Source organism: Cynocephalus volans, chromosome 1 (genome assembly GCF_027409185.1).
Source record: "Cynocephalus volans isolate mCynVol1 chromosome 1, mCynVol1.pri, whole genome shotgun sequence".
NCBI lineage: Eukaryota > Metazoa > Chordata > Mammalia > Dermoptera > Cynocephalidae > Cynocephalus > Cynocephalus volans.
The window spans coordinates 188,615,207-188,629,471 of record NC_084460.1 but is presented as its reverse complement, the minus strand read 5'-3'; the positions used below and the strand labels follow the sequence as shown (position 1 = coordinate 188,629,471).

The 14,265-nt window shown below is 50.2% G+C and overlaps 1 protein-coding gene across 1 annotated transcript in view; it reads right to left on the bottom strand.

Moving 5' to 3' along the window:
- Positions 1 to 14,265, bottom strand: part of UMODL1 (uromodulin like 1) — a 135,879-nt gene that overhangs the window by 65,059 nt on the left and 56,555 nt on the right. The window contains exon 21 of the mRNA XM_063083695.1: positions 9,900 to 10,101. Coding sequence (XP_062939765.1) covers positions 9,900 to 10,101 — 202 coding nt within the window. The remainder of the gene's footprint in view (positions 1 to 9,899; positions 10,102 to 14,265) is intronic.

Here is a 14,265-nt window from a genome sequence, read left to right as displayed (position 1 = left end):
CAGCAAGGGAACGGGTGGTCACCAGAAGACGAAGTCCCAGCAGGAATGGCCTCAGGTGGCCCATTCAAAGAGAGTCCCTGGGATTGCTATTGGGTTCATCTCCCTGTCCCAGCCTCTGATGGGTCATGCCAGGAGGTTACCTCTCCCCACCCCACCTTGGCTCCACCCTGGTGGTGGGGGGAGGGTCCAGGAACAAGGGCAGGCAGGGAGCTAACCTTTAACAAGCCCACCTGGGGGGCCAGACATTGTGCTTGCCCTGTGACATGTCTTCAGTGTTATCAGCCACTGCCCTGAGAAGCCAAAACTTCTCTTTACAGGGAAGGAAAGTGAAGGTACAGGCACAGCATGGCCAGGGCTGCCACGTAGAAAACGCTGGGAAACCATGTCATACAAGGGTGTGGCCTTGCTTAGCCCAGAATTTCCCACCCAGTAGCATCCATTGGACTCATACTTTTCAAGGCACACTTTGGGCAGTGGTGCGATGGCCATGGCCATGGCCAGATGGGGTGCACGTCCAGCTCCTGCGCTCACTGTTTAATCCCACAAAAAGTTACTGGAGTCTCAGGGCCTCTGCTTTCCTCCTATGAGCGGGATGCCAGCACTTACCTCCCAAGGTGGTCTCATGGAGAATGGGCAGTGGGTGTCCAGCTCTCAGGCCTTGGGGACTCACAGTGAGCATTCCGCAAGCATCTTCATCCCCTTCAAAGATGAGTGTCAGAGCCCACCCTGAAGAGTGAGTGCCTTTCTCAGCATCTCTCCGCTACCAAGAGCAGAACTCAAAAGAGAACTCAAGTAGGACAGCCCCCAGACGACCCCCCAGCCCCTGTCCCCACTTCCACCCTGGGGAGGGCTTCCAAGTGGGGTTGGAGCCCTTCCTGCAGAAACAACCCAATCAGAGAGGGTCGCTCGCCCACCAAACACAGTCTCAAAGAATCACGTGATGAGTCTACACCTTTCTTTCCCCAGGTCCCAGAAAATGTCCTGGGTTGAGCTGGGCTGGAGCTGGAGTGAGGGCAGAGAAACAAACCTTGATGCAAACTTGCTCACAATAAGCTCCTGGCCTTTCCTCTTTGCTGGGTGCAGGCTTGGGGGGATGGTTCTGGAACGTGGTGCCTGGTCTCTTTCATTTGTGTGTCAGTTTTCCATGGCCTCTGATGGGCTGAAGCTGACCAACATAATAGCAGCCCCTGGATAGAGCAAATGGCTCAGAGGTAGGCTGGGGCCCAGGCCTTAGCCCGGCAGCACCTGGCATCCTCCTGGCCAGAATGACAGGCTCAGGGTGGGGGACATCACCTAGGATGTTTCAGTCAAAAGATAACCCCAGCCTTTTTGATCAGTAGTTGGGGGAAGACATGTTCTGTCCTCAGCTGGATACAAATGAATGAGCGTTTAGTCCTGACTACTGTTAACAGCTATTTGGAGACTAAGAGGAAGCTTTAGGTTGAACTAAAACCTTGGAAGGCAGAGCAAAAGACAGACAAAACCTGGATCCTTGAGAGCTGCAGGAGTGAGCCTTGCCTGAGGCCCACCCTGCTCACTTGCAAAAGGCCACAGATTGTCTTCATCCTTAAAGCCTATTGTGCCTGGTGTTTCCATTACCTGTGGCCTGAAGCTCCCCAACCGACAAGGTGAGGAGACTGAGGCTCAGAGAGATCAGGTGACATGCCCCATGTGGCAGAACTGAGATTTGACCCCCAAACTCTCAGACTACAAAGCCTATGCCCTCATCTTAACACCACCCTGATGCCAGCATCCCATGTGGCCTTGTGGGATGCAAACTCTAGCTGTTCTGGGGGCTGAGGAACTTCCAGGTGAAGCCTTTACTGTCAGTTGCTTTCTTTCCATCAGGATTGACTGTGTGCAGGACCTTGCAAAGCAAGGATCTGCAGTATCTGATGAGGAGAATGATCTGTGCCCCCCACCAGGGCTCAGCAGTCCTGTGGAGGGCCACCTCTGGGACCTGTGGCCTCCCTTCAGTGTGGACACATGGCCCGTCCCCCTTCAGGTGTCTGCCCCATGCCTCCCTCACCCGACCGTGGCTTCACTGGCACTTGGACCCAGGATGACTCAGGATTGTGTCCAGGCCAGAACCCCATCTGCCTGCCCCTGTTCCCTTCCCAAGTGGGTCACAATAGCCAGTCCTGCTCTGATCTATGAACCCGTGGCTGCTGCCTCTACCCTTCAGTCCTCACCTGGGTGAAACCATCCCACTGCCTTATTTCAAAGAAGTTCTGTTTCACATACAGACCCTCCTCTGGTGTGGGATCGTGCCTCGGAGAGTCAGCCTTGAAACCCCTGGCTTACAGGCTCTCCTGCCCCGTCTCCAGGAACAGGCTCCACCTATGTGTGCCACAGTGGGGCCCTCATGGCACCCATGCACCAACCATCCAACATCTGCCACCCAGGTGTGTGAGCCCAGACAGGGCAAGAGGCCGAGCCCTGGGTCACACAGAAGCTGGTGGCATCAGGGGGTGGCAGACCCATCAAGCCTCGTCTGCTGAGTGATGACTTTCATGCCGCAGTTTGAAACCTGCCAAGAGATGAATGCCAGGCCTCTCCATCCCCACCCCATGCGGGAGCCTGGGGACCTCGCAGGGGCTGTGCATGTGCAGGGAGGCATGAGCGCCCAGCATAGGTAACAAGTTTGGCAGCACCGAGAGTGGAGCCTGGAGCCTGGGATCACTGCACTGCCGGGAGGCAGCCTCTGGCTGTCTGTGGGCACCCCACCCCTGCAAATCCCCAGCAGTGTTTGTTTCTTCACCTTAAATGCTGCGTGCTGGGCCCTTGGTGGGCGGTGTCTTTGATCCTTACAGCAACCTGCCACATGGCCTGTTTTGCAGAACATGGCACCTCCGGACAGGTGAGGAGGCTCACCCACTCACCCACTCACCCAGCTCCTACTGCAGCCTCTTCCCCAGGAAGGACGGGGCTTGGTGAGGGGAAGGGTGTGGGAGCAATCAACAAAAATGTAACACGCTCCTCCCAGGTACAGGACAGACTCAGACTGAAGGGGGTTTTAACCACCTGGTCATGGAGGAAGGCAGGAGTGGGAAGCCTCTGTCCAGTCCCCCTTGTTTAATATTTCACAACAAGCATTATCTGCCTGAATATTCACTTCTGGTTTTGTTGTTTATTTGGCTACCTTAGTGGATTCTGTCCCCTCCAAAATAGACAGGGTGTTGCCCAGCATTGGGAGACTTTATCTGAGCAGCGCCTGCATCCCTCCCACAGACACGAGGTGCTCTCCTGAGCTGCAAGTGTTTCACTGGGCATTGCAAGGGCAGAGAGAAGGCATTGCCCTGTCTTGGGAGATCCTCGTGGGAGAGCAGACGTCCATTCTGCATGGCCCACACAGACGCCGTCCATCCCTCATGACTAAATAACTCATTGTTATGAAGACGACACCCAGTCCCACCCTGAGGGCCAGCGTCACTTTCTCAGCGGTCCACAGGGTCTGCAGGGCACCACCCAGTATGCGTCCCGGGATGCTGCAAGCCTGAGGAACAATTCAGATTCACTTCTGCTCACAGACAAGAGGGTCGGGGGAAAGACAACAAACAGGAGAAGCCAGGGCTGTGGTTGCAGCAGAAACAAAAGCATCTTACAGCTCCCGACGTGGACCCTGGCTTATCGCACCATCTAGTGGCTGTCATGGAGAGATGCGGCCCTGGCCAGAGGGTGTGCAGAAAGCCCTGGTGATTTCCCACCTCCATCAGACCCTCCATGGCAGAGTGAGTTGCAGTCTGGGATTCTGGGCCAAAAATATTGGGGCCCCAGGTGGTGTCTGAACATGAGAACCATCAGGGACCCTGAACGCCAGCGGGCTGAGCCCACGAGCCTTGGGGAGCTTGGAGCTGTCTCTTCACATCTCAGAGTTACTCTGAGTTTCCAGGTCCGCAAAAGCCCTCCTTCCCATTCCTGCAGGAGGCAGAAGGTAGTGTGGACTTTATGAGCAGATGGATTTGGTTTAAATTCTAGCTGCTCTACTTGCCAGCTGTTTGACTTTGAAAAAGTTGCATAATGTCTTTATGGTCTCCATCTCTCAAAGTGAAAATAATCACACCTGGAAGACAGAATGAAGACTGAATAAGAAAGTATCTGCAAAGTATGTGTGTGGCTCTCACACAGTCTTCTCTCTTTCACAGACAGGAGCACTGAGGGCCAACCCATTTGTGAAGCAATCTTCTGGGGAGGCTCCAAAGCTCCTATGTCTGGCCTTACAGGTTGAGGACTGCACAACCCTAGGGGTGACATCTGCATTGGAGAGCAGTGAGCAACCTCCACAGGCGCCCAGCGGGCCACACTGGGTCTCTCCCTTCTTTATGTTTCAATATGCTTTGGATTTAGTTCCTTGAGCCATGCCAGAAGAAAGAGCCTGGGATTGGAAGACTTAAGCTTCTGAGAATATTCCTACACAGCAGCAGTCATGCAGTGGCATCTCAAAGCCCTTGTATTGAAGAAACGTGCACATCCACATGCACACATGAATTTTTCTGGATTCCCCCTCCCAATGCCTCCCAAGCCTTCCCTGGATTTACCGCATGTAATATTCACAGCGTTTTTTCTTCACATGGGTTGTGAATACTTGAAGGCAGGGACTCTACTTCCTTCTTCTTGTCTTCCTAAAGTCAGTATAAGAACTGGGACTCAATAAACATTCCATGGTTGGGTGGGTGGGTGGATGGTTGAATGGGTGGGTGGGTGGGTAAATGAATGGGTAAACAAATGGATGGATGGATGAAGGATGGATGAATGGATGGATAAATGGATGGATGAGTGGATGAATGAAGGATGGATGGGTGAAGGAAGGATGGATGGGTGGATGAGTGGGTGGATAGATGGATGGTTGAATGGATAAATGGATGGGTGGGTGGATGGTTAGATGGGTGGATGGATAAATGAATAGTTGGATGGATGGATGGATGGATGGATGGATGGATGGATGGATGGATGGATGGATGGTGGATGAGTGGATGGATGGATGGATGGATGGATGGATGGATGGATGGATGGATGGATGGATGGGTGGATGGGTGGATGGATGGATGGATGGATGGACGGATGGATGGACAGTTGAGTGGATGGGTGGGTGGGTGGGTGGATAGTTAGGTGGGTAGATGGATGGACCAGGTCAGGGACATCTCACAGCACACATGCGCTCATCCCTCTTAAAACATACCATGGCTCCCATCACCTATTGATTTGAGTGTCTCCCTCCCCCACAAGACCATGTGCTCCATGAGAGCAGGGCTTGGTCTGCTTCTCTCACCATTTTTTCCAGAGCATTGAGTTCAGGACCTGGTACACTGTGAGTGCTCAGGAAGTATTTGTCAAAGAAGAGACTAGAGATACCAAGTTTTCATGATCACAGAAAACGAATGGACACAGCAGGCTTATTGAGATTACGTGAAAACTGTAGATGAAATCTGAAAGATGGAATTTTAAATACATGTAGAGTACTTTATCTAAAATCCAAAGAGCAACACAATCATGGGGCTCAACACCTGGATTTATTGAATATTTCATGCTCTTTTTCAAGAAAGGCAAGTGAAAAGACTGAGCAGACATCGGGACAGATGAGTGTGAGTCAGGGAGAACCAGAGATGCTTTCCTGGTCTCCCCAGAGTGGCTGGTACAGCGCCGGCCCCCATGGGTGCTCGTGAGGGTGTGATAGGACCTCAACCAAACACAGCACCCAGCACAGCCAGTCATGTTTCAGCATCACGTGCAATTTATTGTACTTGCTTGAAATCAGTTATCCACAAATATTACGCATTGTGATTCTTTACTAACTCTGAAAGCATCCAATAAATCAAAACACTCCTTTTCCCCAAAATGTTTCCTATAAAGGACAGTTAATTACATTCAACCCAATTAATCTCACGAATTAAAAACTAGAACCATGTCATAATTCCATCAAAGGTCATCAAAGGAAAATACTATACTTTCAGGTATTAGCTACCTAATATAATTCTAATGTATTTCAAATAAAGTAAAAAGCAGTATCTCTTAAAGTGTAAGGGAGACAATTATAGACTGAAATACTTAGATTTTTGATGCGTTTCCTTGTTAATTCATTTTGTGACCTGAAGTATACAAACCACACATTCCTTCTCTGGTTTCTCACTGCGTAATGGTAAATGGCACCTCCCCCAGTAGTAGGATTATATGGACAAATGGCTGTAAAGGTACTTGGAAAAATATAAAATAGTGATGTGTATGTATCATGTTATTTCTACTTAGAAAAATTTTCATTTTAGTAGGGTGCCTTTTGAGTTACTGTGATGTAAATAAAAATATTCTGGTATGTAGGAGAAAAGTTAAAGAGCATATACATTTGCTAAATACAACATTAGCAATATAGTTATAAGACTGGTCTATTTCTAAATAAGAGCTTCAAAAGCACTGTCAAGTATCTTTGAAAATGTGAACTATTATGTAATTGACAGAGTATGTTGGGTAATGGCTGTCAGTGGTGAACAAGCCCCGAAAGTCACATGGATCGGTCTGGATGGTCATGGGTTGGGAGGTCTGGGGTTGTGGAGGTGGCCTGGGTGATGAGTTTGAGGATCTGTCTGGAGCTCCAGGAACCCCCAGCTCCCTGCCCCACTCTCCAACAGCCTATCATCTGCCTGTGTGTGATGCTTGTCCTGGGGTAGGCGGAGCCTGTTGTCATCATCTCTGGGGCTCATCCAAGTACTGGCACGCATGGAAGAGACTCTTGCTAATGCTCAATGAATGAAGACCAAGCTGGACTCATGGTGACCTGTGTGGAGAAGGAAGTCACGTGGGTCAGTCTGCATGCAGGAAAGAAAATACAGAAAACTCCCTGAGGTGTGGGCAGTGGGGAGTACAATCAACCTGAGAACGTGACCTCCACGCTTACTGGACAGTGACAGTTCATGCCCCAAATAAAAGGGCAGCCACTCCCAGATGCAGAGAGGAACAGGATCCCCATGGTTGGGGCCTGTCTCAGGTAAGCGAAGCTCCCGCCACGTCTGCAGGTGGCTGTGACTGGGGCTGACATCTGAGCCGGACGGCCACACCTGGGGTCTCTGCACCTGTGCTCTGTCTGCAGAGACCCCATCGCAATGTTGGTCTCATCTCTGGGCGGGGCTGCACTGAGTGCAGCCTGGCAAGGGGGAGGTTGGCTGGTTGGTTGATGTTTTTCAAAAAGCAGATTTTTGCAGAAACTTCAGGACTAGTTATATTGGTTTTTCACTTCACTTTAGAAGCCCAGGGAGAATAAGAAAAGATGAGAGGCTGGTTTTTACCTCGGATGTTTTAGTTTCAAGGAAGGGGGAAGGAACATCTAGCAGGACCTTGGACCAACCCGTCAGATTTCCTTAGAAATGTAGTGGGACAAGCATTGGCCTCCTGGTTGGGATTCACATTATTTTAAATATTAAGTAAAATTCACTGAAACACCCTAGTAACTCTATCCAGTGATGATAGATGATTGGCCTCTAGCCCTGTCTGGGCTGTCAGGGTTTTGAGACCCCCAAATAACGTGCATGTCAGTTACCAGGAGTCCTTGGGGGAAGGCAGGGCTCATGCAGTGTTCCCCTCACCTCTGCAGGGTCAACCCCATGAGCAAGTGGACTTTCCTCTGATGAAAGCGCCCAGCGAGGGCAGTGTGGAGGTCACCTTTCGGAGACGTGTGTTGTAGTCTGGGCTCTGCTGTGTGACCTGGGATGATTCACTTGAGTTCTCTGGGCCCAATTCCCTCATTTTAAGGATGGGCTAGTGTCTAACACATCTTGCTGAATTATTTCAAAGATCTGTTATCTCAAGAGAGTAAAGCGCTAAGCACAGGGAAGACAGCCTTGGCTGGGTGTACCTCGGGTCATCGTAGGTCACTGCAGGGCAGGTCGGTATTGACAATATCTCAGAAGGGGGATGGGATGGAACAGGGTCAGTGAGAAGGGTCTTCATGACCCAGACGTCGTGGACCCCAATCCAGAGACCGAAGGGAACTGAGCTGAGGAAGGTTATTATTAGAGTGGAAGGTTGAACTGAAACTTTACTGCTGTCTCCACCCCACCCCCCATTTGGGACTCTCAGAGGTGGCTGAGAACACGGACCCAGACTGAACAGTGTGTGCCTCTCTGGGTCATTCAGGGGTTCTGGGGGTGACTCTTTCCTCCTGGCCACAATAGCTGCTTCCTCTACCATGGGATGCCTGGTGCCCCACAGCAAGAATTGTCCCCTTGCAAAACTATTAAGATATAAATTCTCTGGGTCTCTGAGGGACGGGAAGGCCAAGGGGTGTCATTCTAAGTGCCCATCAGTCATGTGCACACGAGTATAAGAAAGACTGTAGCACAGTTGACAAGAGAATGGACCCAGGGCCAGGCTCTGGATCCAAATCCCAGGTCTACCAGTTCCTAGTTACGAGACCACGGACACTCATCCCTCTCTCTGCCCAGATCCCCGTCTGTAACACAGGGACAATAATCCTAACACAACCTCCTGGGCCATTGAGAAAATTAAGGAGCTAATGTACGCACAATGCTAATGATGCCCAATGTGCCCATGTGGTCAACACTCTCCTTCTGAGCGTGCTAATATTAGTAGAAACACAATTTCTTCCCCAGAACCTGCATTGAGTGAGTAGAGACACCCCGATGAAGCAATGGGGTGAGGGGATGGGAGAAAGCAGCCCAAGTCTGGGCACACGTGGGTGGAAAAGCCCAGCAGAGTCAGGCTCAGTCTCCCAAGGGCTTTGCTGGTGCTGCTTGAATGGACCCCCTCCCCTGATGACCCCTACTTGAAGACATCTAGAATATTCTTTTGGGGTCAATGCTCAGAGGGTGGACAGTGGTGAAGGGTCCGGGGATGAAAAGAGATGCCAGGAGAGACATACCACCATGTTTGTCAAATTTGATGGGAAATCCACCTGCTTTCCCATCATGAGGGAGCTGGGTTCCAAGTGCTAATGAAAAGAAAACGTGCTTCAGGGCAGATAAAAATTTCTCCCAATTTGCAACCTCCACAGCTAACAGGATATGAAAAGAAAGGACTGGCTGTGGGAAGGGAGCCAGGAAGTTGTTCATCTCAGGCCAGAACAGTGAGGCCAGTGTGGCAGGACCGGGCCTCTGGGTGGATGAGTCCCTCTAGGTGGTCCCAGCTCAGAGTCCATCCCAGGCGCTCGGTCACCTTCCTGAGCACGCAGCACCTCCAAGAGTATCTGGAGGCACCGATCACACGATGCTGCCAAACGTGGCCCATGAAATGCCAGTCTTGGTGTTTCCCACTAAAGGTTCACACTAACAATTCTGCACCCCAAAATGTATGTCATTCACTTGTGGGAAACTGTGTTCAGAATCTCCCAGTAAAAAAGGTCTGTGTGACAGATCAAAAAAGCATCTTCACACTCAAAGGTCCAAACACTTGCACCATCCATGCTGGCAAGGTCAGTGTGGTGAGTGGTAGACCCATCACAGCACCCGTGACACGGGTGCCGACCCAGCGAGCAAAAACCTCTCGGGTCACACGGCCAAGAACCAGCATCAGACTGTCCCTCATGCACGCACGCCAGGCACCATGGAAGGGCCTCTGGTGCATTTCCTTGTTAGATTCCCACACCCATCTATGCAGGTGAGACTGTTATTGCACACTTTCTTTCACAAATGAGGACTCCGAGGAACTGACTCAGTGGCAGCCTGGGGATCTGAGGCAGGCGGGGGCCTGCTCTCAGCCCCGCGGTGCTGCCTCTGGTCCATGGGCCAGCAGTGGCATAAACTGGTGGATTGCTACCATCGAGCTGCTAATCGTCCACTTCCCCCTCTCTGTCCACTCCTTCCTGCTGTCTCAGGAGGGGGATGCATCTCCAACAGGGTCCACAAAATGCTAACATGTATGAATCTGCCCTTTGCCACAGCCCACCACTCACCCACCTTCCAGCAGCCGGCACATCCTGTTCCTGGAATGCCCGGTAGCTGACGTCGTCAGACTGGATTTTGAAATTGTATTTTCCATTCATTCTCTGGTAGCGCAGGATGAGAAGCGTGGCTGTCCCCACCACTGCGGCGGAGACGGCCACAATGGTGGGGATGATGTAGCTGACTCCAAGGCCAGGTCCTGCATCTGCACGTGCACCTGCAGGGGACGAGACAGGCACATGGGGAGAGGTCAGCCCAAACCAGGAGTAGCCGTGCCCATGAACTGGGCCATCTGTGCTCACTGCTTCCAAACTCTATATCTGGATTTGACTGACCTGAAGCAACATGAAAGTGTGTGCCATACACCTGTGGGTGACCAGAGATGACAAGGCAGGCGTGCACAGCCCAGGAGAGCACAGCAATAAAGACAGCTCAGCCTGCCCAGTGTCCTGGGATGAGCTTTGGCCAAGAGGGTGGATCGTGTGGGAGCAATGGGTCCTCCTCGGTAGAGTGGGAGAGCCCAGCCACATTCCTGCATGGAGACCTGGGCTGGGCCTGCACACAACCACATGGAGGAGTGATAAAAACACAGGAGAGGGTAGACCCCAAAGAGATGAAAACAGGTACTCAGATAGTTACCTGTACACAAATGTTCATAGCTTCATTATTCACAACAGCTAAAAGGTGGAAACAACTCAAACATCCGTCACAGATGAATGGATACACAAGTTGTGGTCTAGCCATACTGTGGAATATTATGCAGCTATAAAGAGGAATCAAGCCCTTATACATGCTACAGCATGGACACATCTTGGAAACATCACTGAGTGAAAGAAGCCAGTCACAAAGGGCCACACATAATATGACCCTGTTTATATGAATTACGCAGAATAGGTAAAATCAGAGATAGAAAGCAGATTGGTGGTTTCCAGGGACTGCAAGAAGGGGGAAGGGGAGTGACCACTAATGGGTACAAAGTTGTTTCTGGGTGATGAAAGTGTTTTGAAACTATATAGAGGTGGTGGACATACAACATTGTCAATGTGCTAAATGCTACCGAACGGTCTACTTTAACATGGTTAACTTGTACACGGATGCTCACAGTGCCATTACCCACAACATGTTATATTATGTGAATTTCACCTCAATTAAAAAAAAATGGGCTGGCTGGTTAGCTCACGTGGGAGAGCATGATGCTGATAACACCAAGGTCAAGGGTTTGGATCCCCATACCAGCTGGCTGGAAAGAAAGAAGGAAAGAAAAGAACACTTGAGAAAACCTCACTGCCTGGGAAAGATGGAAGCCACCAGCCAGCCCTCTGGCCTGACCGCTATTGCTCCAGGGGAGAGGCTTGACCACCTGCCATGACGGAGGCCCCTGCCCCATGGAGCAGGCCGTAAGGGAGTCAATAGCAGGGTCACCGCCACATCCCACATGTTCTTCCCCCTCTATCTCCCTCCATCGCAAGGGTCCACCTCTGGCATACTGGGAAGGTCTGGTTAGGAAACAGCCTTCCTGGGTGCCCAGAGCCACTTGAGACCTTATCCCTTCCTGTGCTGATTGCTGGGCAGTCTGCCCAAAGTGGACACTGCTCTGGGTCTCCCAGAACACAGTACAGAGCAGTGAGCTGAGGGTTCCCTCCAGGGTGCCTGCATGGCGAGCCGGCTAGAACCAGACAATGCCCTCCTCCAGAAATAGGCATGCATCGGGACAGGGAACGAGCCCCAGCTGGGGCAGCTGTCACCTTCCGAGGAACCCGGGACACTCAGACCCTGTATGGTCAGCTTCCCTGGAAAACTCCTGTCCCTAAATCCAGCCTCTACAGGAGGAGGGCACCATCGTGGGTGGCCTTCATTTTCCTCCCAGGCCTTGAGTGAGGGGCTGTCTTGCCTGGCCCCAGAGAAAAATAAATACCTATTCGGTTGCCGCCTCTCCAGCTGGGTTTCTGTTACCTGCAGCTGAATGTTCCCAACTGACCCACTAAATTAGGGCTACTCAGAGTGGGGTCCACAGGCCAACTGAGTGGTTGCCATTGTCCAGGGATGGTTACCATTCCACAGTGAGATAAGTTAGAGATGGAGAGCAGGCACTCAGAGTTGTTTATTGAAATTTGGCACGTGCCATCAGTGATGTGTCCTGTTGAACAGAATATCCACCTGCTCAGGCGAGGCTCCACTCATGTGGCACGAGCTGTGTGTGGGTCACGCACAGTCAGGCCACGTGTCAGCTCATTATGCAGGGGAAACTGGAATGATTGCAAAGACAGTGAACTGTTACTGCTTTAGTAAAAAGGGACATAACCCCAGTGAGGGAAATATATAAGGCACCTTCTAGCACATGCATAGCCACGTGTAGTGAAAACAGTCCCTGCCCTGCAGTCTGGTTCTAGCTCAGCTGCTATCTGGCCATCCCCCACCTCCTCACTTCTGAGTGGCTTAGTAATTGTTCTGGACCCTTCCTGCTAGAACACCTGCACATTACATGGGCATTAGCCTCAAACTTTCTCTACCTCTTTGCACAGTGGCCATCTAGTAAAGCAATGGCCATGTTTTCCAGAAGCTAAACGCAGAACATAGGGTGCTGCTGTACTACTCGCGGGCAGCACACATTCAGGGAAGATCCCAGTTGGATTCTTCCTTAAGTTTCCAGTACACAGTGTTATGTGTTGAACTGTGTTTCCCACAAAAGATATTGAACTCCCAATCCCTGGTACTACAGAATGTGACCTTCTTTGGAAATAGGGTCACCATAGGTGTAATCAGTTAAAATGAGGTCCTACTGAAGTAGGACAGGCCCCTAACCCAATATGACTAGTGTCCTCATAAGAAGAAGACTCTGTATACACAAAGGCTCACAAGGACGAGGCCATGTGAAGACAGAGACGGAGACTGGGGTGATGCAGCCACAAGCCAGGGAATGACAAAGATTGGCCACCACCCACAGGAGCTGGAGGAAGCAAGGGAGGTGCTCCCCTGCAGGGCCCTGCCAACACCTCGATTCCAGACTTCTGCCCCTAGAACTATGAGAGGATAGATAACTTTTTCTCATTTTCAGCCACCCAGTTTGTGCTACTTTGTACGGCAGCCCCAGGCCCCTCACACATGGTGTGAGTCTGGGCAGACTGAATCCTCGAAGTGCAGTCAGCCCCTTGGGAACCAGCCATGTGAGCTTACATGCCTTCCCTAAAACCTCCCCATTGTTCTCATTTCTGCCCTGGGGCAGAGCTGGTGGTGACAGCAGGGGCACAGTGAGGGTGCCTGGAGGCAGGTGACAGAGCGAGATACTGAAGGAGCTTGTCTGCCAGCCTCTTCTCACCCCTGCAGGCTGCAGCGTGTCTCTGTTAAAATACACTGTTAACTACAGTAAAGTCCTCACCAACTGGAAGATCCCATCTGTCTAAGTGATTCTTCTATATATTTCTATCACAGTTATGGACCAAACAAAAGCCAATAGTGCAATGATAAAGAAGGTTCTTGAGCATGACCATTTATACCCTTATTACATCTAGTGTTCTCTGCATTGGTTTTGCTAGTGGAGCGCTCTGCCACTTACAGATGATAACAACTAACACTCATTTAGTAATTTCTATCGGACAAGCATTATATGAAGTAGGAATTATTATTATCCCCATTCCACAGGTAAGAAAATGAGGCATAAGATAATATATAGCATGCCCAAAGTCAAAAAATTAAATATCACAGACAGATTTTTAATCTAGGGAGAGTAGTTTCAGCCTCACAAAGGATTCTCATTTACTGTAACCCCATTAATGGGACACTCACAACAACCTTATGAGGTAGGCAGGGCAGTTGTTATAACTCCCAAGTTACAAAGAAAAAGCAGAATGCCTGACACAGGGTAGATGGAAGAAGTAATGAATCAGTGGATGGATGGATAAATGGATGGATCAATAATGGATGAATGGATGGATGGATAGGTGGATGGATAGATGTATGGATGGATGAAGGGATGATTGATGGATGGATGGATGGATGGATGATGGATGAGATTCAGAAGATTTAGTAATTTTCCAAAGACCGCACAGATTATAAATGTCAGAGCCTGTAATCAAACCTGGGTCTTCTAACTCCAAGTCCAGTGCTTTTCACACTCTAATTATGACATTTCCCATAATATGAATGAATGAAAGTGGTTAATTTCTATTAATGAGAACACATTTCACACATATGCTCTTTCTTATTGTGGTCCTAGGCTGACTAGTTCTCCTTGGCAATTTAAAAAAATGAAGAGTGTGGATAAAGCACATCGTCCCATCTTCTGAGCAAAACAGCTTTCTCCTGTGCATGTACACGTACATACACGTGCTCATACACACACACAGAATTTGACACTACCTGTTTATAAATTGAGTTCTTTCCT